This window comes from Simochromis diagramma, unplaced genomic scaffold (assembly GCF_900408965.1).
Source record: "Simochromis diagramma unplaced genomic scaffold, fSimDia1.1 OVJJ01000321.1, whole genome shotgun sequence".
NCBI classification, from domain to species: Eukaryota; Metazoa; Chordata; class Actinopteri; order Cichliformes; family Cichlidae; genus Simochromis; species Simochromis diagramma.
The window spans coordinates 3,753,926-3,778,597 of NW_024386772.1; the positions used below are offsets into that span (position 1 = coordinate 3,753,926).

Sequence of the window (24,672 nt, forward strand, 5' to 3'; positions counted from 1 at the left end):
TCAACTAGTCTGTGGGTCACTCTTGGTTGTGCTGTTGCCGGTCGATCAGCCAACTACAGAGAAGAGTGAAGCTATAACCTACGAAGAACTGAAGTGAAAGGCCGGTCCTTATTCTATATCTCAGTAAATTTCATTTCTTTATTTATTATTAATTTATTCATCGTCTGATGTCAACCAAATAAAACATGGAGACACCTGTAAACCGAGACAGTGAAATCCTGATATTGCAGGAGGCTTTCTATAGGCCACTGTCACCTTATGCTCGGTCCCTGACCCTATAGCCACAAGCTGTGGGTAGTAAGTAAAACAGTGAGATTATAGATACATATGGCAGAAGTTAGCTTTTTCTGAAAGATGTCTGGGCTCTTCCTTAGAGATGAGGATGAAGCTTGGTCACTTGGAAGGGGCCTAGTAGTAGAGCTACTACTCATCCACATTGAAAGGAACCAGCTGAGTTCCTTTCAATGTGGTATTTTAGGCATGTCTAACTGGGAGGAGGCCCTGAGAAAAACCAAGGAAACACTGGAGAGATTATGTCTCTCAGCTGGCTTGCCTTCCCATCTCCCAGAAACATGTGGGTAAGACAGGGTGATCTGGGCATTTCGGTTTAGATTACTGGGAAAATGGATGGATGGATTTAACCAGGTTTAATGAGAAGAGCTGGTTTAAAGATTAGCACATGTTTTCCAACTCAAGCCCACAGAGGTCTGACTTAAATCATAAATGACAGACTTTTAATGTGTCTCAAACACAGGCATTCTTTGAGTTCCTCACTTTTACAAGGAATTTGGCGATGTTTGTGTTGATCTGTGTGTCCTGGATAGTTGGCTGTCTGGTTAGTCGCTGCAGCTGCTTGCAGAAAAAGACCAGTTCTCTGCAGGAGCAGTCGGGCTTTCCTTCACAGCTGCAGGGTTTCGGTACAACGACCAAGGACTCCACCACAGCAAAGCAACTGCTCGTTTCTATTACTGAATTATTTCTTTTTAATGTGGCACTGCACTCCAAACTAGTAACCAGCATGTTCTTATAAACACAACACTTATATTCGTTTACACCACCACAAAACAAAGCAAAACCTCATCGTTTCTATATTTTAAAAGAGAGGAAACAAATGAAAAACACTGTCAGGTCGTCTTTTGTAGTTTTATCATCAGATGAAGCAGAGCTAGTTGCTCCTTGGTGCTATAACATAAAAGAGAAAGAGATATAAGCAGGTGTATTTAGGTAGGTGTAAGTTTAGCATGTTTCTTAAACAGTCAAGGTCAAGAGTAGGGCTGCAATGATTCATCGCAGAACTCGAGTAACCTGATTACAACATCCTCTAGGCAAATTCTTTTCTTTGATGTTTGGTTTAATCCATTTAAGTCGAGCGAAGTTTGCGACTAAAAATAGACTTGCAATAAAAAGGTATTTAGGGGTGCACGTCAATTAAAAGTATTTGAACATGCCCATGCCGCTCCCACTTTTCTCCACAAAGAGCCTTGTAGAGGCTAAACCTACTCTGACGCCACTGAGGTGTTCGATGGGCGGGGTCGACGCGATGCTACTGTTATGAGCAAAACCTGTGGTAATGAGAAAGTCCAATAACTCCTGCTCATCATCGGTTCCATTTGTTGTTCCACCGTTCATCTTAGTATGCAACGTGTTTGCAATTAAACATGTAACGGTAATTAAATATACCTTAATAACCTTAAATACAACTAACCACTCTTCCTAGATTTTATCATGTCGTCTCAACAAGAACAAATTAAGTTGCTGAATTTCTTTTTTTTGAGTGCAGACACACGCTTACTCATTCACAAGTGCATTTAGACACATAGAAATACACACATACCCATGTTAATGGAATAATCAATGGATATAAAATAATCAACAGCTGCAGTCCAAGTCAAGCATTAAAGCTAGGAGCAATCTTGGGATTTTAGTTGCCTGAATCTGCCTGTTGCCCCCTGTAGAGTTGTCAGTCCAAGAGTACCAGTACCCCTGCGCAAGGAACCTCTCCGAACACTTACTCGTGTGATGCACATTTCTAAATTGTGTTTATTTTGTTCTCACAATGGCTGGATAGCTGGTGGAAATCTGGTGAAAGACTTCTAGCTGACTGGTTCTTGTTTAAACAGTTTTTGCGTGGTTGGGTTCCGTGCTTTGGCTTTGACCTGTTGAAGGAGAAAAATGGTTTAAACTCAAGCAGCACCCACAGGGCCGGCCATAGTGTTGTTAAATGAAGTGTAACCTGTAGAAATCTCCCACTTTAATAACACCACAATCGTATTTGCTTTGAAAAGTTACACTGAGAAATCCTCCAGCATCTTCAATTGTGTCACACAAAAGTTGTTCTAGACACAAAAAGCTCAAACCTGTGCCCAACATTATCTTTACTTTTATTGGTATCAGATGATGTAATCAGTCTATTGACCTCAGCCAAAATTAATATGAAGCTACGTGAAGTATTCCTCATAGGAAGCTCTTTTGTCAACTGTTAGATAATGCTGGGATAATGATGGTGATTAAAAAAAACAAACCGGTCCATAAAGCATGGGTGCTGCTGGTATTAAAGCCAAATCAGAGCAAAGAAGCACAAAGATGTTCTGAAACGCATGCACATTTTCAAAAGTTTCCACTTTTTAATCAAAGCTGATATATACAAAACAAATGCAAAATTGAAGGACCTTCACTGGTGGTGTCTAATTTACACACAAAATATGGAACTGGTACTCTTTAACAGCAAGATGTAAAGCATTGCACAAAATAAAAAAGTAATGATAAAATACTAATGTAAATCACTTTATTCCGCTGGTGCAATAATAACCTAATCAATGCAGTACACAAGTTGTGCTTGTTGCATGTTTCAGTACTGCCCACAGTGGGTTTATGATGATACATCAGTTGGAAATCAGTTGTTGGAACATGGAAAACATATTTACTTATTTTTTACTTGATTTCCTTGATTTAATCAGGGGTTGACTTTAATGTGTCTCAAACACAGGCATTCTCATGACATATAACTGACCCACGTGTTCAATCATGAAGCATTTGGAAACAATGTCCTGGCATGTTATTGCACAAAGTTCATTTGAGTTCCTCACTTTTACAAGGAATTTGGCGATGTTTGTGTTGATCTGTGTGTCCTGGATAGTTGGCTGTCTGGTTAGTCGCTGCAGCTGCTTGCAGAAAAAGACCAGTTCTCTGCAGGAGCAGTCGGGCTTTCCTTCACAGCTGCAGGGTTTCGGTACAACGACCAAGGACTCCACCACGGCAAAGCAACTGCTCGTTTCTATTACTGAATTGTTTCTTTTTAATGTACCACTGCACTCCAAACTTGTAACCAGCATGTTCTTATAAACACAACGCTTATATTCGGTTACACTGTCACGATGTGGCTGGCACCACGAAAGTGTTTCATTCTTCTGCAACGCTGCAATTTCTCTTGGTGTCAAAACTCTCTGAGAGCCACTTCCCAGAGTCACTAACTCTTCTCCAATGTAATTTAATGACTTTGTAAAACGATCACAACTTGTCATGGAACAGAAGAAGTCTTTGATTTCTGTGCTGGCGTCCTGAAGGGTAGCACTTCCTTGTCTTATTATTTTCTCATATGAAAAGAAATTCTTGAAAATCTGTAATGAAATTGACTGCGTACCAGAGTACATCTGCAACAGTCTGCTGTTCATGTCTTGAAAAACAAAGACTGAATTGGCCCACAAAAGCCCCCAGTTCCGGACACCTTCTGTAAGATGCGTCAACACATGGCAGTCGTACGAACAATGCTCGAGTCCATAGAGAGACGGTATCTGTGCTACAAACTGAACCAGACACAACTCTGCACAGTTGAGCTCATCCTGAGTGGCAAACTGGGAGAGGAGGATGTGAAGGGCACAAGGAAGAAGCATCCAGTGCTTGTAGTACACTGCTGGCAAAACATTCCTCAGTATTACAGGAGAATAGAGGAGAGCAAATGCTCTCCACTCACAAGCTTTCCAATGCATCCTCTCACTGAGGCTCCTGGGACTTTGGCTGATTTCATTTGGTGGCTGGATCTCACACAAGGCTCTGTCCAGGTCGTTTAAATGCTCATCTGTCAAATGGAAGTCCTTGCTGGCATAAAGCGGGTCGAACCACAGATTGACGAACTGACGGACAACGCCCAGACAAAAACAGTGCATGTAATCTGGAACAAAGCCTTTGATGATGTCAAATGACGGCAAAAGAAACAGGAGACTTGGACCTTTAACCCCCATTTGACTCTGGTCGTAACTATTTCCCATCACTAACTCAGCAAGTTGCACCGTTTCAGGCATGTGTCTCAGATCACAGCCGTCCATCTGTATCGGGTAAACTCTGGTAAAACCCCTGCCCTTTATAACCATCTCACCTTTGTGGTAGCAAAAACCACAACCAAATTCTTTGTTAAACGGCTCAAAGTTCTGCACCATTGCTCTTGCTATCGCATCACATGTGCATATTTTAACTGTTACCGTGGTGTGATGCTCCGAGCCGATCTCATCTTTCCAACAGAACCCTGCAGCAGACAGTTTCTGAAGCTCGTTAATGAACGGAGTCAAAAAACTCTGAACTTGTGGTTTTCCTTTGCCAAACCATAAAGTGTGCAACAGAACGTTTTTGCACCGTTCCACATACGGTAGTTCATTGATGGTACACAGGATGGGCCAGATGGAGTATTTTGAGGAGCTGAACACGGGCGAGCCATCGCAGTTGAAGGTGAGTGTAATACTGCCATCTTGTCTTTCACTCTTGTATTCATTTCCAGTGTGGACATCAGAAAAGGAATCATCCCTCGTGAAATGCTTCCCAAGCTTTGAGTGGACGCGTGCAAGGAGGTTTCTTAGCTGAATTTCGAGCGGCATTACAAGGAAGTAGTAAGCCTTCAAGATCAGATATTTTCTGCTCAAGCTCTGCTGGCACACACTACACTCATTACCAGGATCCACACCAAGGTAGTTTGTACACCTGGGGCAATAAAAGTGAATCTCAGTCTTTCCATTGTAATCAGTCGAATGTTTTTTTAAAAAGCGAAGCGACTTTGGAACACATCCGGGTACCACCAAGTTTAGGAGGTGCAGGAGATCTCTGGATGCTGCTTTTGACAAGCCATGCTTCACAATGAACGCCAGGAGGAGCAGGAGGAGGGCTCCCATTGTGACTGAGGAACCAGCATATATCTTCTTCTCTCCACAGAAAAACTGCTCCTAGTAACACAGGCCAGAAATATGCTTTAAAAGCTAAATGCAGTAGAAATGAACCAAAATTAAAAAAAACAAAAAACAAATGAAAAATACTAACTGTCGGATCTTCTTCTGTAGTTTCATCATCGGATGAAGCACAGCTCGTCGGTTCTTGGTGCTATAACATAAAAGAGAACGAGATACAAAATGTGTATTGAGGCAAATGATGTTTCTTAAACAGAGTAGACGAGGTGAAGGCTGGCAGAAATCTAGAGGATATAGGTGCCTGGAACCTTCTTATAGCTCCTGCACAATTATGAGTGGGAAATTTTATTGTAGAGACTATCTTACCATAATATAAAGCACCTGTAGGTGACTGTGGCTGTGATTTGGCACTATGTAAAAAAAATTGAAATGAATTTAAATAAATTAGCTTTTGTGAGCAACACATTTTGCAAGCTGTAATCCTGCCTCTTTCTACTAGGCATAGGACATTTAAACGTGACGATCTATGGATGTTATTTAAGTGGCAGCCTTCAGTCTATGAAAAAAGAAGAAGAAAAAAAACAGACTCAGTCTCCTCAGACTCCCATTTTAAAACTTCCTGTATGCATATACGCTACCATTTCATGGTCTGGATCTACCTCTTTGGTTTCTGCTTTCCCAGCTAACAGATGACTGGCCTACGAGTCAAAAAAAGATGGATGATGACCATCTCAATGGCATAATTTTAATATCCTTAAAATACTTTTCACTCAAGGCAGCTTCACATACCGTAGGATCTTCATCTTCGTCAGAATCAGATGAGTAACAATCTGTGTCCCCATCATTGTAGACTGTGTTATCTCTCGCAATATGCTGTCATGGATTGTAGCACAAAAACAGAATGAGGAACCTTTTTCATTTTAGAAGTATAAAAACTTCTAAACATATCAATAAACTACATATGCCGGATCCATGATTTAATCCCAATAATAATCCCATGTAATGTTTGACACCCCTACTTTACCATTACATGCTCTGAATCTCCTCTTCTGTCATCTGTAGGCCCAGCAGACACATGAGTGGCCTGAGATAAAGAAAATTATGATTTCTAAGCATGATATGATCACATTCAACGTTTATATATAATCACCATAGGATGTTTTGCATCTTCAGTATTAGATACTATTGTCTCCAAGTACTCCAACTAACTAATGGCCTCAATAAGAAACTTCATTCACCACCTTTTGACAACAGCTGTACTACAGTTAGGTCCATAAATACTTGGATAGAGATAACTTTTTTTTTTCTAATTTTGGCTCTATATATTACCACAATGAACTTTAAATGAAACAACTGAGACTTTCAGCTTTAATTCAATGGGTTGAACAATATGATTACAAAAAAAAAAAAAATGTCAGGAACTAAAGCATTTTTTAACACAATCCCTTCATATCCGGGGTTCGAAAGTAATTGTAATTAAATAACCTAAAATATAATGTTACGTTTTTTTTCCCCCTTTTTAATCCTCTGCCAGGCCTTTACTGCAGTGGCTTTCAGTTGCTGTTTGTTTTTGGCTTTTCTGTCTGAAGTTTAGTTAGGGTTAGGTGAAGATCAGGTGACTGACCTGGCCATTCAAGAATATTCCACTTCTTTGCTTAAAAAAAAAACTCCCTTTGGCTGCATGTTTTAGGTCGTTTTCCATCTGTATTATGAAACAGCGCCCAATCAATTTGACTGCATCTAGCTGGATTTGAGCAGACAGTATGTCTCTGAACACCTCCAAATTAATTCGGTTGCTTCTGTCCTGTGTCACATCATCAATAAACACTCGTGTCCCTGTGCCACTGGCAGCCATGCATGCCCGAGCCATCACAATTACTCCGCCGTGCTTTACAGATGATGTGGTGTGCTTTGGATCATGAGCTGTTCCACACCTTCTCCATACTTTTTTCTTGCCATCATTCTGGTAGATGTTGATCTTGGTTTCATGTGCCCAAAAAATATTTCCCCAGAACTGTGATGCCTTTTTTTGATGTTTTTTTTTGTTTTTTTGTTTAGCAAATTCCAGTCTAGCCTTTCTATTCTTGAGGCTTATGAGTGGCGCCTTTATTTACTTTCATGCAGTCTTGTCTTTATGGTAGACGTTGATATGGATATGCCTACCTCCTGGAGAGTGTTGTTCACTTGGTTGGCTGTTGTGAAGGAGTTTCTCATCACCACGGAAATGATTCTGTGATCATCTACCAATGTTGTCTTCTGTAGCCGTATAGGGTTTTTTTTTGCGTTGCTGAGTTCATCAGTGCTTTCTTTCTTTCTTAAGATTACGACACTGTAGATTTTGCCACTCCGACTATTTTAGCCATTGCTCGAATGGGTTGTTTCTGTTTTTGCAGCTTACAGATGGCTTGTTTCAATTGCATGGAGAGATCCTTTGACCGCATGTTGTCTGCTCACAGAAAAATCTTCCAAATGCAAACATCACACCACAAATAGACTCCAGGTCTTTCATCTGCTTAATTGACATTAATGACATAATGAAAGAATTGCTCACACCTGCATATGAAATAGCCTTTGAGTCAATTGTCAAATTACTTTTGGTTCTTTTAAAAAGAGTTGGGACATATTAGGAGCTGAAACTCCTAAACCCTTCATCCAATTTAAATGTGGATACCCTCAAATGAAACCTGAGAGTCTACACATTATGTCCATGTTCATTATATAACTATAGATGGAATATGTTTCAGTAAACGGGTAAAAAAAACAAAAAAACAAACTTGTGTCAGTGTCCAAATATACATGGACCACTCTGTGTATTTCACATGTATCTAGAGTGGCCAGGGAGGATAAATAAGCTTCTTCAAAAACTTCCATGACTGCTCCTATAAAAAGATGAAAAATGCACTTGGTTTAAATCTGGTTGCTTATTTTATTTTCTCCCTAGAAGTGTGACACTGGACAAAGAAGCTTGTTTGGTTTGTGCACAAAATTTAAATCAGGTAAGTTTACTCCCTTTTTGCACATTTTTACTCTATCCTTGGCCAATGTTATAGCCTCTCTGAATTTTAAGTAACTTTGGATTCTTCTCTTTCTAAACCTTAAAAATTCTCAAAACGATAATTTACCGTTTGATGGTCTGAATCTGTTCTATCATCTGCTGGCCCAGCAGACCCATGATGAGCCTAGAAGACAGGACTTTGTTATAAACATCTTCATATGATCATTTTAATATTGTGAAAGAAAAAGCAATTCATTTACTGTACGGCTCACATATACGGGTGCTACTTCAGTATCAGATGAGCGGAAATATATAATCTCGACATGAATGTGACGTTACAGTCTTTCTGATCATTAACTGTAAAATAACATTTAATTTTTTTTCTAAGGTTTAATAATTCTTATTATATAGTATCAGTATTAAGGTATTTTACCTTTTTATGGTTTGAATCTCCTCTTCTTTTACCTTTTGGCTCAGTAGAGCCATGACCAGCCTGAGAGACACAAAAAGATAAATTAAGGAATCTACACATTATATTTGGTAATTTAAAGATGTGAAACATCAATTTGTAGCTGCCAGTGATTTTTAACAGGAGTATTATCATTGTTGTGGTTGACAAGCCTCATGCATCACTATTTGCGATCATGAATCTTTTCCTGTCCTCTATGTGGTCTGTCTTGTCCTCAGTGTTTTACTTTCAGTTATGCCTGTGCGTTTGTCTCTCTGCTTGTTCTATGTCCTAATTGTCTAGCTGGTGTTGTCATGTCTACGTCTCTCCATGTTTCCGGTTTTATTTAGAAAAATCTGGTGTTTCCATGTTTAATGTGTATAGTTGTACGTTCCCTGTGGTGTCATTATGTTTATTCCAGTCAGTTGTTTCCCCATGTGTTTCCACTTCCCTTGATCACCTCCTGTGTGTATTTAGTCTGTGTTTTCATTTAGTTTTTGTCAGGTTGTCTGCTTTCCTTCTCCCCGTCATTTCAGGTTTCCAATGTCTTTATGATTCTGTGATTCTGAGCGGTGTTTTGTTATTGGACTTCTGTGCGAATCACAGTTTGGCCATAACGAACACCTTGTTCAAACACAAGAGTGTCCATAAGTGCACGTGGCACCAGGACGCTCTAGGCCGCAGGTCGATGATCAATTTTGTAATCGTATCACCAGACCTGCGACCAAATGTTCTGGACACTCGGGTAAAGAGAGGGGCTGAGCTGTCAACTGATCACCCCCTGGTGGCGAGTTGGATCAGGTGGCAGGGAATAGTCTTTAGTTTCGGTCTTACTGGAAGACTTTCTTATATTAATAAAGAGCTCTGACAGTGTTGTCTCCTGGATGAGGCAGATTTGGTGTGTCTTAACGTGTTTGTGTGTGTGTTTGAGCATTTAACGCAGCATATCAGCATTTTAATTTATGTAATATAATTTATATTTATATTAACCTACATTAGGAATCACTCTGGCAGAAAGTGGGACTAATTTAACCATCATGTCACACTGAGTTAAGAGTGTACATATGCTTTTATTTTGACCTCTGTGGATTTGCTGTAGATTTTGTCACTGTTTAAAACAAACAGCGCTGGGTGGGAGGTTCTGAAAGATTCTCTTTTCTTCACGTTGGAGCTCGTTTTCTAGTAAAGGTTGAGGTGAACAGCGCTCCACCTGAGCTAATGGCTCCATCTCTCTGCTCTCTGCCGGGTGTGCAGATCCCATAAAAAACTATGACAGCATCATCTTCACTGCTGCCGGTGTGTTACCAGTCTTTTTTCGTTGAAAACATGGGGACTGCCTGCATTAATGTTGTAAAGCTTTTTATTCACACGTATGCTCCCAGATGCATCTTCTCCTGCAGGTCTGATTTTAGCTGCAAACGTGGGAGAAACCCTCGCCTTTATAAGTTGAGATCTACGCAGTCGTGCATTAATTTTAATGAAGCAACGAAGCAAAAAAATAAAAAAATGAATAAAATAATAAATAATTAAATAAATAAGATGCGTCGAAGATGTTTTATGTATTATTTTTGTGATCCAGTTATTTTAATCAACTTCATGACTCGCTGCAGCCCCGCAGAGGTGCCTTTATGCACGCATGGCTGCACGATTTACTCTTTGCAGACTGATTATTAAGGTTACCTCGTTGATGATCTTTGTCTTTGCAGACGTCTTTGTAGGGCGTCCACTTCTCGGCAGAGTAGCCACAGTATTGAATCGTCTCCATTTATGCACAATCTCCCTGACTGTGGAGAGATGAATACCCAAAGTGCGTGCTATTATTTTATACCCTTTTCCAGTTTTGTGCAAATCAACAATTTTGGCTCGTAAATCTTCCGAGAGCTCCTTTTTACGAGGCATGATTCACATGAACAGGAATATCCATCAATAAAAACATTTGAATATATTTGTTGAGGGATTCAGCCACCAGGAAGCGCTCCCTCTGCACCGGAAGTGTGGACTTTTTCCTCATTATTAAAAAAAAACAAACAAACAAAAAACAGGACAAAAAGCAACAACTTTCTTTGGGATTCTGACAACCTAATAATTTGTTAAAACAACACAGTATGAACTGCAAAGGTTATGATAACCAGAGATAAGAAACTTGCACTCTTTTAAATTCCAGCCTTTTCTTCTTGACTGCTATAAATTAACCAGAGCAGGTCAGTGATTTAATGTAGTCTCTGTTTGAGGTTCACTCTAAGGAATCAAAATATGTAAAAAAAAAAGAAAAAAAAAGAAAAAAAAAGAAAATCATGAAATTTCAAACTTCTTCCAACAAATGAGCTGCAAAGTGAATAGGAAATCTTGTCAAGATTTCTGCAGGGTTGGAAGGATGATGTCTGGTCTTCCAGAAGTCAGTTTCTGGAGAAATTTCTTTTTCATAAGTCCTAAGAACATCCCAGAACATTTATTGGTTTGATGCACACTTCTAACTTGTGTTAATTTTGTTGCCACCATATCTTACTATGATGGTGTATGGTTGGGTTTCATATTGAAGGAGAAAGGTGACTTAAACTCAAGCAGCACCCACTGGGCAGAGCATTGTGTTGTTAAATGAAGTGTATCCTGTAAAAATCTCCCACTTTAATAACACCACCATCACCATATTTCCGTAACAATGCTTTTAAAAATAATGTCAAGAAAACTCCAGCATTTTTACCTTTGTCATACAAATGTTGTTCTAAACACGAATACCTCAAACTAAGATTTTCCCCAAACCTGTGTCCATCTTCTTTCCTTTTCTTTTCTTCCCCTTTGTTGGTATTAGATCCACAGTAGACAATGAGATTAACATCTTACTGATAGGAGTGCCCTGAGTGGCTCAGTGAACAACTCATCATGAGGACAAGAAGAAGAAGCATCAGCAGTTCCCCTGGGAACAATGACAGGAGACAACCCGGAGTGTCTGCAGACTCACAGTGAAAGGAAGAAGGCGAGGCTGGGGTCAGGAAAACACAAAACAGGAATTCCACAGTGTGTGATAGACAAGACACAAACGTAGTACACAGTAAACAGCCTGTGGACTGACTTAATGGTCATTAATGCGATCTGACATTAATCTTAGTCACAAGACAAACACAATAGTTTGACAACAGAGACAAAATTATAATTTTTCATGTTTTCTAGTATTGGATACTTCTAGTGTTGGTGGAAGAATTGAATCTTGTAGACGGCCAAACCTTTTGTCAGGATAATCTTATTTGTACAGTGCTGTGAAAAGGTATTTGACTCCTTCCTGATTTCATAGTTTTTTGCATATTTGTCTTGGATGTTAAAGATAATGAGACAAATTTAAATATTACGCCAAGATAACCTGAATAGTTCAAAATAGTTTTTCATTTATTAAGGTAAAAAAGCTATCCAAACCTGCCTGGCCCTGTGTGACACAGTAATTACCCCCCAAAGCTAATAACTGATTTTGAAACTTTTAAGACGTGTTTGTGATAACTGGCAATGAGTCTGTCACTTTGTTGTGTAGTAATTCTGGCCCACTTTTCTTTGCAGAATTGTTTTAATTCAGCTACAGATTTGCCCGAACAGCTTTGGTACACCTTGATTCTCAAACTCTCTCAGTGAATGGCTCTGTTGAGATCAGTCTACAACTTTTTTACATGGGTTGTACTCTGATATTCTGAACTCTCCAAAATATGATTTTTTTTAGGGGTTCCAGGGGGGTGACTCCTGTAATTGTAAAAAGAAGTCACATTCTACATTAGTCCATGGGGAAACAGCCCCAACTCCTCATGGACCAGTGCAGATCCATCTAATGACAACGATAATGATGGTGATTTTAAAGACTTATGGAATCCATAAAGCATGTGTGTGTCTGTCATTACAGCTAAATGAGAGAAACAAACAAAGATGTTCTGAAACTTAAGGCAATTTTTCAAAGATTCAAGTTTTTAATCAAAGCTGATATTAACAATTTGATGTTGAATAAAACAAACATGACATTGAAGGACCTTCACTGGTAGTTTCTGCTACATACCAAACATATGTACAGGTGCACTTTAATGTACAACAAGAAAATTGCACAACTGAAAAAGATAATAATAAAATAGTATTTTTAATGCACTTTGTCCGGCTGGTGCAATAAGAGCATAAAGTAATGCAATACAGAGGTTGTGCTTATTGCATGTTTCGGTACTGCCCATGGTAGGGTTGTGTTGGATGTATCACCTGTTGGAAAATAGACAGCATGTTTTCTTATTTGAGTTATCTGATTTAATCAGGGGTTGTCAAAGTGATTATGGTTGGTTGGAGCATTTCCAACATTCCCACCCAAGCTCAGAGAGGTCTGACATGAATCATAAATGACAGACTTTAATGTGTCTCAAACACAGGCATTCTCATGACATATAACTGACCCACATGCTCAATCATGAAGCATTTGGAAACAATGTCCTGGCATGTTATTGCACAAAGTTCATTTGAGTTCCTCACTTTTACAAGGAATTTGGCGATGTTTGTGTTGATCTGTGTGTCCTGGATAGTTGGCTGTCTGGTTAGTCGCTGCAGCTGCTTGCAGAAAAAGACCAGTTCTCTGCAGGAGCAGTCGGGCCTTCCTTCACAGCTGCAGGGTTTTGGTACAACGACCAAGGACTCCACCACAGCAAAGCAACTGCTCGTTTCTATTACTGAATTGTTTCTTTTTAATGTGCCACTACACTCCAAACTAGTAACCAGCATGTTCTTATAAACACAACGCTTATATTCGGTTACACTGTCACGATGTGGCTGGCACCACGAAAGTGTTTCATTCTTCTGCAACGCTGCAATTTCTCTTGGTGTACAAACTCTCTGAGAGCCACTTCCCAGAGTCACTAACTCTTCTCCAATGTAATTTAATGACTTTGTAAAACGATCACAATTTGTCATGGAACAGAAGAAGTCTTTGATTTCTGTGCTGGCGTCCTGAAGGGTAGCACTTCCTTGTCTTATTATTTTCTCATATGAAAAGAAATTCTTGAAAATCTGTAATGAAATTGACTGCGTACCAGAGTACATCTGCAACAGTCTGCTGTTCATGTCTTGAAAAACAAAGACTGAATTGGCCCACAAAAGCCCCCAGTTCCGGACACCTTCTGTAAGATGCGTCAACACATGGCAGTCGTACGAACAATGCTCGAGTCCATAGAGAGACGGTATCTGTGCTACAAACTGAACCAGACACAACTCTGCACAGTTGAGCTCATCCTGAGTGGCAAAGTGGGAGAGGAGGACGTGAAGGGCACAAGGAAGAAGCATCCAGTGCTTGTAGTACACTGCTGGCAAAACATTCCTCAGTATTACAGGAGAATAGAGGAGAGCAAATGCTCTCCACTCACAAGCTTTCCAATGCATCCTCTCACTGAGGCTCCTGGGACTTCGGCTGATTTCATTTGGTGGCTGGATCTCACACAAGGCTCTGTCCAGGTCGTTTAAATGCTCATCTGTCAAATGGAAGTCCTTGCTGGCATAAAGCGGGTCGAACCACAGATTGACGAACTGACGGACAACGCCCAGACAAAAACAGTGCATGTAATCTGGAACAAAGCCTTTGATGATGTCAAATGACGGCAAAAGAAACAGGAGACTTGGACCTTTAACCCCCATTTGACTCTGGTCATAACTATTTCCCATCACTAACTCAGCAAGTTGCACCGTTTCAGGCATGTGTCTCAGATCACAGCCATCCATCTGTATCGGGTAAACTCTGGTAAAACCCCTGCCCTTTATAACCATCTCACCTTTGTGGTAGCAAAAACCACAACCAAATTCTTTGTTGAACGGCTCAAAGTTCTGCACCATTGCTCTTGCTATCGCATCACATGTGCATATTTTAACCGTTACCGTGGTGTGATGCTCCGAGCCGATCTCATCTTTCCAACAGAACCCTGCAGCAGACAGTTTCTGAAGCTCGTTAATGAACGGAGTCAAAAAACTCTGAACTTGTGGTTTTCCTTTGCCAAACCATAAAGTGTGCAACAGAACGTTTTTGCACCGTTCCACATACGGTAGTTCATTGATGGTACACAGGATGGGCCAGATGGAGTATTTTGAGGAGCTGAACACGGACGAGCCATCGCAGTTGAAGGTGAGTGTAATACTGCCATCTTGTCTTTCACTCTTGTATTCGTTTCCAGTGTGGACATCAGAAAAGGAATCATCCCTCGTGAAATGCTTCCCAAGCTTTGAGTGGACGCGCGCAAGGAGGTTTCTTAGCTGAATTTCTAGCGGCATTACAAGGAAGTAGTAAGCCTTCAAGATCAGATATTTTCTGCTCAAGCTCTGCTGGCACACACTACACTCATTACCGGGATCCACACCAAGGTAGCTTGTACACCTGGGGCAATAAAAGTGAATCTCAGTCTTTCCATTGTAATCAGTCGAATGTTTTTTTAAAAAGCGAAGCGACTTTGGAACACATCCGGGTACCACCAAGTTTAGGAGGTGCAGGAGATCTCTGGATGCTGCTTTTGACAAGCCATGCTTCACAATGAACGCCAGGAGGAGCAGGAGGAGGGCTCCCATTGTGACTGAGGAACCAGCATATATCTTCTTCTCTTCACAGAAAAACTGCTCCTAGTAACACAGGCCAGAAATATGCTTTAAAAGCTAAATGTAGTTGAAATAAACCAAAATGTCATCATTTCCATATGTAAAAAAATAACAAATGAAAAATACTAACTGTTGGATCTTCTTCTGTAGTTTCATCATCAGATGAAGCAGAGTTGGTCGCTCCTTGGTGCTATAACATAAAAGAGAAAGAGATATAAGCAGGTATATTATACGAAAAACCCTGCTGTCATGCTCACATTTAAGCTCCTCTTCACCTACACATACAGTCTCCAAAATAAGTGACTGAACTAAAATGGTAAAATGGTAAATGGCCTGCATTTGTATAAGCGCTTTACTCAGTCCCTAAGGACCCCAAAGCGCTTTACACTACATTCAGTCATTCACCCATTCACACACACATTCACACACTGGCAATGGCAAGCTACATTGTAGGAAACTAAGGAAAGGTATTTAAATAAAAGTTGAACAAAAACCTCTCCTAAAACTTCACGGTAAGATGAACAGTACTACTACAAACACTTCTATACAATACTGTAACTCAGAGGTCACCAACAACGGTTCAAGAGGTGAAGCCTAGTAGACACTTAGTGGTTACAGCTGCCTGTGTCAGTAACTTTGATGCACCCATGCGCCTAGTAATTCATAACTTTAAACCTAAATACAATCCAAGAGTGGTGTTTTGTTATTGTACTTCTGTGTTAGCCATTAGTGCACTTGGTACCAGCACCTGAGGGCAATCTTCAATAAATGACTGTGCTGAAATATCATCTGATCAGAAGTCCTATGCCTTGGACATCTGGGTTAAGGGACCAGAGATGCCACCATATCACCACCTGGTTGGATCAGATAGTGTGGAAGGGTGTTTGACAGACCTAGTAAATGTAAACACTTATTGAAGAAGAACTGTGAATATCTGGTGCATGCCCCTGTCCATAGGATCTTTAATGTTTATGTCTAGAGGGATTGGTCTTGCATCAAATTCCTCTAGATAGGTGCTTCAGTGGGCCACGTTCATGAACCTGCATGATAGAGGGAGCTGGAGCTGTGGTCATAAGGACATTGGTTCCTGCCATGTTAGTCACCACAGACCCAATGGCAGACAATGGAGGTCAGTGAGGCCATGAGGCTGAAGGAGGAGGCTTTCTGGGGTTGGTTTTACCCGGGGGTCTCCTGAAGCAGCAGATGGGTATCAAAGGATCACAAGAGCTGAGGCTTCTATAGCAGAAGCAAAAACTTGAGTGTGTGAGGAGCTCAGGGTAGCCATGGAGATGGACTTTTGGCTGGGCTCAATGAAGTCCTCTCTGAAAAGGAAAGCAGGCCTTGGTTCAGGCCTTGTATGTTCAGAGAGGAACTGATAACCAGGACTGGGGCAGTGTAAAGAGCAAACTCCTAACCTCTAAATCCAAGCTGTGTCAGAGTCTTTGGCACAAATTCAGGTACATTTTCAGTCTGTGTTGGACTCCATCAGGTTTGCTCCTGTATCCAATCATATTTGGGACAAGTATGGAAAGGTTCTCATACTTTCCTGGGATGAGGAAGGTATCCCCTTTGAGAACTTAAGAATATAATCCACATTTCTTGCAGTTGAGGTGGTTCTGTTAGCTTCATGGAGCATGACCTTCAACATGCATTGCAGCAGCCTGTAGCTGAGTCTGAAATGTCCAAGATGAAATTTAGGACTCTAAATCTAAGGCCACGACTCTCTGCTGGAAAATGTTAGAATTCTGCCTTCTGGTTGGGGGAAAGATTACTAAAGGTGAGGGTATTCAAGAAACTTGGGATCTTATTCACAACTGATCAGAAGGTAGAAAATGGACTCGACTGCTGGACTGGTGAAAAGGTAAGGAAAGGTTGCGAATACAAGTGGCCAAAATGATTTTCCTTCATAGGGTGGCTGACCTAAGCCTCAGAGATAGGATGAGGAGCTTGGAATAGAACCTCTGGTCCTTTGTGTCAAAAAGAGAAAGCTCCAGGAACAAAAACCAAAGCAAATGAAGAAGTGGAAAAAACACTGTCCTTCCTCCAGTGGCCACTTGAGACTGGGTTTAACCCCCCCCCCCCCCCCCCCCACACACACACACACACACCAGAATAGAGTCAATCCCCACAGATTTCTGGCAAAATGTCCAGAAATTATCATATTTACAGTCTGGTACAAAAAACTGTTTCCCATATCACATCATATTACACCCGTATGGGTGTGCATATTTACCATTTCATGGTCCGGATCTCCTCCTCTGCTCTCTGCTATTCCAGCTGACAGATGACTGGCCTAAGAGTCAGAAAAGGATGGCTGAGGAGCATCTTGATGTCATCATTTTGATATCGTTAATACTTATCGTTACTTATTGTTGCTTCACATACCATAGGCTCTTCATCTTCATCAGATGAGTAGGAATCTGTGTTGCCATCACTACAGATGGTGTTTTCTTTCACAATAACCTATTGAGGATTTTAACAAGAAAACAGAATGAAGATGCTAACTGCCCCAAATTTCAATTCAATAAAGCACTTTGGTGGAATCTGATGAGATAGGAGTTTTGGATTGTGGATGTGCAGCCAACAGATTTGCAGCAACTGTGTGATGTTATTACATTCTATAATGAATTAGGGTGGTTCACAAAGTGGCTGGTGATCATATATGAAGTTCTGCAACATCACCTATGTAAAGGTGCAATCTACACTATCTGCTATTTTTTGATCCCTCCCCAAAAGGACTAGAGAGGTCAGCTTGAATGTAACTGCAGTCAAATCTAGATCAGGCATGTTAATAATAATGAGATGGTATTTTTCTGTTTTTCCTATGCGGACTATGTCCATTCAGTGTCTCTCTAGATTTTAAAAGGTAAACAGAATGAGGGGTTCTTCTCTTTCCAAACAATGCTTAAACTGAAGGAACTTTACCATTTTATGGTCTGAACTTCCTCCTCTGATATCTGACGGTCCAGCCTAGAAGACAGGAAATGATGAGCTACAAACGTCTCCATGTGATAATTTTAATACTGTATGGTAGCTAACACACCATATTCTCTTCATCTGTTGCTTCAGTATCAGATGAGTAGGAATGTTTAATCTCTACATCCTTGTGGGTGGTGTTAAAGTCTCTCTGGATTTAAAGAGAAATATAGAATGACGTGTTTTATGGGATTACTTTTAAAAATCAGATATTTATTTTATACAAACATTTAAACAATTTTAACAAATACATAAACACTAACGTCTTGTTCTGTAGTCTCGTCATTAGATGAAACAGCAGTAGCCTTTCGCTGCTATAGAGAAAGAGACAGAATATAGATGTGAGCCAGAAGAAAAAAAAACACAAGTATCCTGTCACTCAAGCACACTTTTGCCTTCATGTGCCCAGAGACACGACAAAATAAATAACCAAAACCTCAGTCAAGCACTAAAATAACTACAGCCATGTAGTAACCTAGAATGAGACATTATGTTCATTTAGAATGTTTCTTAAGCAAAAGGTGAACACAGTAGAGTTAGTGGTTATCACAGCTATAGCGATACCCACATGTCATCCAAAGCATCCATCCAATAATACATCGCTTAAAACTTGAATACAATCCAAACCTGTGAGTTGTAAAAACCTTTTACCCCAGTACACTTGTTGTAAATGGGAAATTAACAATGAAGAGCGTGGAGTTCCATGGAGATTATCCAAGTGGCAATCTGCAGGGCTAAAAATCAAAACCAAGCACAGAAGTGCCAAAAACTGCAGTTCCTCAAGTGGTCACTTGAAACTGGCTTCAAAAATGAGTCAAACCCACAGAGTGTCATGTTAAACTGTCCAACTTTAGAAGTAGACATGTTTAGGGCTGTTCGATATAACGATATATATCGGATGACGATATAAAAACGTCTATCGTTTCATTTTACGCTATCGTTTGTTTCATGGTGTTGCAAAATAAACTGTTTACGGCAATATTTTTTCACCGTTCTGATGGTCACTGTAGTGGCTATATTCATTTCTTAAAGTTCTCTCTTTCTCTAATATTTAATATAACCACACTACTGACGGACAAGCGACTGTTTTTATGCGTTGTCGTTAGCAACAACGACGGTAAAACCATCACGTGTCCGCTTGTTTATTTTCCACATAAACTTTTCAGAATAAAGCTCAAGATCCTGTTGAGACTTTTCAAAATAAACTGAATCATGTGAAAGGGTATGCAGAGTGTTTACATATGAGGAACAAAAAAGGTGCTAAAAAATAGACCTTAGACTCAAACGTTAAAACAGGCTTTTCCCCGCAGCACGCCGTGTAATAAATACTCACAAAGAAAACGGCGGCCGTTACAACTTATGTCTAAAAATATATAGTTTCATGCATCGGTTAAAACACTGGACTCCAGGTACACAACGCCCAGCTAGAAACACTTCACGCAAGTCGAGCTGCCCGAGATTCACAGAATTTACAAAAAATTTAAAATTTTCATGATTTATATCGTTATCGGACGGTAGAGGTCTTTTATCGGGATATGAGATTTTGGTCATATCGCACAGCCCTAGACATGTTCACATCCTGGTACAAAAAACTGTTTTATTAGTGATATCTTCTTTTTACTCTAGCAGGTATTTGGGTGTACTACAGCCATAACGTGTATGAATACTGGTTGCTGATAACTTCATTCAATTCTCCCGTCCAAATGTGGTCTTGCGCTGAAAGGCCAACATGGCTGTGGCCAAAATACCAATGATAAGGCTTCATGGTTCTCCACATACCCACAGATGATATGACCATGGTTAAGTCCATCCTTCATATACAATCTATATGTATAACTCAGTCGCCATTTGAGGTACTGCAGCTTTCTGGAAAGGCTTCTTTTTTCCCATGCAATGAGTGCATATATAAAAAGTTGAACATTTAAATTTGGCTGGAAATGTTAGTTCTACTCCTAGCAGTATTAACCTGAAATTTCCAGGCAGACAAAGTGGACTGGACAAAGATACCAGCCTGAATAAGCCTGGAGTCAAATTTAGATCAGATATGTTTTTATTTCATAGTTTCCCCAATAGAGTCTTTGCACATTTTAACCAGACCTCATATTCTCTCCATTAAGGGTTATAATCTCTCTGAACAAGTAAACAAAATTAGAGGGTTCTTTTGTTTTCAAACTTTAAAAATGAAGATGTTTTACCGTTTTAAGGCCTACACCTTGTCCTCTATTATTTGATGGTCCAGCAGACGCACGTCCAGCCTAGATGACAGGAATGGATGACCTATAAATGTCTTCATATGATCATATTAATATTGTGAAAAAAAACAAAGCAGAAAACGCTTAATTTATTCTGAGCTCACACACCACAGGATCATCATCTGTAGCTTCAGTATCAGATGAGCAGGAATATATAATCTGTGCATCACTGCGGACAGCGGTAGAGTCTCTCTCGCTTTTTAACTGAAAAATAGAATGATATCGTCTTTCTATTTTTCCTCCCAAAGTTCATCAGTCCTTGCATTAATGAATTTTTACCTTTTTAGTGTGTGAATCTCCTCTGTCTTTTGGCTCACTAGGGCCATGACCAACCTAAGAAACAGAAAAAGATGCATCAAGACATATGGTAAACATTAATGTCTGGCTGCACCTCAGATATCAACCTGTCATTGATTTCAGCAGCGTGATTAACATTTCTTTAATTAAACGAAGCCATTACGTGAACAGCCAGACCTTTGGAGGCATCAAACATTAAAAAATAATTTCATACAAATAAAAATGAAATCCTGGGCAATACTGCATTTTTAGAGACTGGAAAAGTAACGTGCCCTCTTTGTTGTTGCATGAAATATGATGTCACCCATGTTATTTAATTTAATTCAACTCAATTTTATTTATATAGTGCCAAATCACCACAACAGTTGCCTCGAGGTGCTCTATAAGAAAAATAATACAAAGAAAACAGAGAAAACCCCAACAACAGGGTTTAAAAGACATGTTGATGGTTTGGAGGAATTATTTACTGAAGTTAGCTCAGAAAGATCAATTGTAGCTGTAGATCATGTTAAATCTGTGAGATGATTGAGTATTTTTTTTTCTCTAATGGTTAAAATTTAATTCATGAAGAAGTTCATGAAGTCATTACTAGTTGACGTTAAAGGGACGGTTGGCTCAACAGCGCTCTGACTTTTTGTCAGCCTGGCTACAGCGCTGAAGAGAAGCCAAGGGTTGTTCTTATTTTCTTCAATCGGTGATGAATAATAAGGTGTTCTAGCTTTTCATAAAGCAGCAAACTATTTTTTCAGGTCTTCTACAATAAATCTTCCAGATTAGTGAGACGTCATTTCCTCTCCAGCTTATGAGTTATCTGCTTTAAAGTCCACGTTTGAGAGTTATACCAGGAAGGCAAGTACTTTCTTTTTCAGTGGAGCTACAGTATCTAAAGTTGTACGCAGTTAAGAAGTACAACTATTAACAAGATAATCGACCTTTGTGGGAGGAGCATTCAGGTACCTGCTCTGCACTGTGTTGGCACAAGGCGTTGAAGAAGATAACAGTGGGTGAATTAGATCCTTATACTTAGTTGCAGCACTTGTAGAAAGAAATCTACTGTGATGAAATCTATTCCCCACTACTGTCTGAGAATTCAGACAGAAACTCTGAGTAAGGCCCAGGTGGACAATCGATAACAGCAAATAAAAGTGTTTTTTGAGTTTTTAAGCCAGGGAGGACAAGGCGAAGCATCAGGCTTTCAAATGAATTCAAACTCCGCCTGGGTCCCTGGTTGATTAACAAGCTGGAGTGGAAGAGTTGAGCTTCGAGGATATCCTGTTCACATCGTTGTTTCTCTGTGTGCATGTGTTTCACAATAACTACTGAAACAATATAGTGCAAGTCCATCCATCCATCTTCTTAGGCTGCAGCGGGGGCAGCAGCCTAAGCAGAGAAGCCCAGACCTCCCTCTCCCCAGCCACCTCCTCAAGCTTATCTGGGGGAACACCAAGGCGTTCCCAGGCCAGCCAAGAGATATAATCTCTCCAGCGTGTCCTGGGTCTGCCCCGGGGCCTCCTCCCGGTGGGGCATGCCCGGAACACCTCATTCAGGAGGCGCTCAGGAGGCATCCTTGTCAGATGCCCGAACCACCTCAGCTGGCTCCTTTCAATGTGGAGGAGCAGCGGCTCTACTCTGAGCCCCTCCCGGATGGCTGAACTTCTCACCCTATCTCTAAGGGAGAGGCCAGCCACCCATCGGAGGAAGGCCATTTCCGTCGCTTGTATCCGTGATCTCGTTCTTTCGGTCACTACCCACAGCTCGTGGCCATAGGTGAGGGTAGGGACGTAGATCGACCGGTAAATTGAGAGCTTCGCTTTTACACTCAGCTCCCTCTTCACCACGACGGACCGGTGCAGCGTCCGCATCACTGCGGCCGCAGCACCAATCCGTCTGTCGATCTCCGGCTCCCTTCTCCCATCACTCGGGAACAAGACCCCACGACCTCTTGTGCAAGTCTTTGTGGTTAATTACAGGGGGTGAACTGACAAAAATAAATAACTCAAATTTTGTAGCTAATCTAATTAAAATTCCTTTTTAATCTAAAAGAAATGAACTGAAATGACTTTCAGAATAGTTTATGCCTTTTTTAGGGTATAATTATATATTCACACTCTTTAAAAACACATTTGCAAACAACATTCAGAGATATTCCGGCTCTTAGAAAATGTAAATATAAAAAATCCCTCGTGAAATGCTTCCCAACATGTAAGTGTGACAAATCAGAAAGAAGGCTTCCTGATTTGTCACACTTATATGTTTCACATATCAAGGTAATTTTAATATTTCTGACAACCATGAGAAAGGATTACAAAGCCATTTATTAGGCTTTGCGACATCAGTGAACCACAGTGAGAGACATCATCCACAAATGGAGAAACTTTGAACAGTGGTAAACCTTCTCACTGTTCTCTTGTCCTACCAAAATGACTCAAAAAGACTAAAAAGAAACACACACACACAAAACAACAACTTCTAAAGAACTGCAGGCCTCACTTGTCTCACTTAATGCTAGCATTCATGATTCAACAATAAGAAAGAGATGGGGCAAAAAAGGCATCCATGGGAGAGTTCCAAAGAGAAAACCATTCCTGACCAAAAAAAGATTCTGTGGACTAATGAGACAAAAGATGAACTTTTTGACAAGTTTGATTTCCTTTACATCTGGCGTAAAACTAACAAAGAATTTCATACCAACAGTCAAACGTGATGGTGATAATGTGATGGTCTGGGGCTACATGGGCAAAAAAAAAGAAAGAAAAAACAACCTAGTCTAAGTCTGGACTTAATTCCAACTGAGATGCTTTGGCATGGCCTTTAACAGGCCGTTGATGCTCCAAAACCCTCCAGTGTTGCTGAATGAAAACAATTCTGCAAAGAGTGGGCCAAAATTCCTCCACAGTGAAAGACTCATTTCCAGTTATTGCAAATGCTTGGATGCAGTTCTCGCTGCCAAGGGTGGCACAATCATATACCTCCTTTGGTTTAGGGGGCAATTATTTTTCCACACAGGGCCGGGTAGGTCTTAAAAGCTTTTTTCCCTCAATAAATGAAATCATCATTTAAAAACTGCACTTTGTTTTTACTCAATTTATCTTTGCCTAATATTCAAATCTGTTTTTTGTTCTTAAACGTATGACAAGTATGCAAATAATAGTAATAATGACTAAAAAAGACATTTTTTTCAGTGTATCTAGCAAATAGTTAAACAAAGCTTCTTTCGGTAGAAATCATTTAATGACAGAAGGTTTTGCGGGTTTGTTTTTTGATACAATGTTACCACATTGAAACATCAGAGTAGGTGAATAGCGCCGATCATTTGTTACAGTGTAATGCAGGAAGACTCCCGGCTAATCGGATCTTACTTTGACACGTACCTCCCACTTATACACAGCTGGCACCACTGGCCGCTAAATAATAACTTCCATATTTTTTTTTCTTTCCAGTTGACACCAGTTATCCGAAAGCTGTGAAGCAGCGTTATTTTCATCAGGGTTCAGAGCTAAGAAGCTCGTCTGGATGCTGCAGGCGTCTAGTTTTGTACACACGGCTGCTTGATTTGCTGTTTGCAGAGTAATTAAGGGTTACCTCGCTGATCTTTGTCTTTGCAGACGTCTTTGTAGGGCGCCCACTTCTCGGCAGAGTAGCCACAGTACTGAATCGCTTCCATTTATACACAATTTTCCTAACTGTGGAGCGATGAATATCCAAAGTGCGTGCGATTATTTTATAACCTTTTCCAGCTTTGTGCAGATCAACAATTTGCGATCGTAAAGCTTCCGAAAGCTCGTTTTTGCGAGGCATGATTCACGTATTCATTACGGGTTTCAGCTATCAGGAAGCGCTTCCCCCTGCACCGGAAGTGTGAATGGATATAGTTTTTTTCTTGAAAAAAAAAAACAAAACTAAAAAAAAGGCAAAAAATGTTTTTCTTTTTTGGAGGGGAAGGCTTTATAATAA

General features: G+C 40.3%; 1 protein-coding gene across 6 annotated transcripts; it reads right to left on the bottom strand.

Annotated features, from left to right (window-relative positions):
• Positions 1-205: 205 nt before the first annotated feature.
• LOC120740849 lies at positions 206-24,571 on the bottom strand. 6 transcript variants are annotated; one of them, XM_040043353.1, is made up of 12 exons: positions 24,301-24,571; positions 20,701-20,754; positions 20,530-20,625; positions 20,365-20,424; positions 18,433-18,483; positions 18,237-18,320; positions 18,119-18,163; positions 17,579-17,656; positions 17,427-17,486; positions 15,324-15,383; positions 2,966-5,207; positions 206-732 (listed from the first exon to the last, which is right to left on the bottom strand). In XM_040043353.1, the coding sequence occupies exons 1-11, from the start codon at positions 24,514-24,516 to the stop codon at positions 2,967-2,969; spliced, it is 3,045 nt and encodes a 1,014-aa protein (XP_039899287.1). In that variant the 5' UTR covers positions 24,517-24,571; the 3' UTR covers positions 206-732; position 2,966. The 6 variants fall into 6 exon arrangements, with proteins under 6 accessions (XP_039899287.1, XP_039899305.1, XP_039899295.1 ...); XM_040043346.1 differs by lacking the exons at positions 206-732; positions 2,966-5,207 and adding an exon at positions 12,589-15,217; XM_040043371.1 differs by lacking the exons at positions 206-732; positions 15,324-15,383; positions 17,427-17,486; ... (6 more) ...; positions 20,701-20,754; positions 24,301-24,571 and adding exons at positions 5,302-5,361; positions 5,828-5,866; positions 5,958-6,041; ... (2 more) ...; positions 8,597-8,656; positions 10,292-10,616 and having other exon boundaries at positions 2,601-5,207.
• Positions 24,572-24,672: the final 101 nt, after the last annotated feature.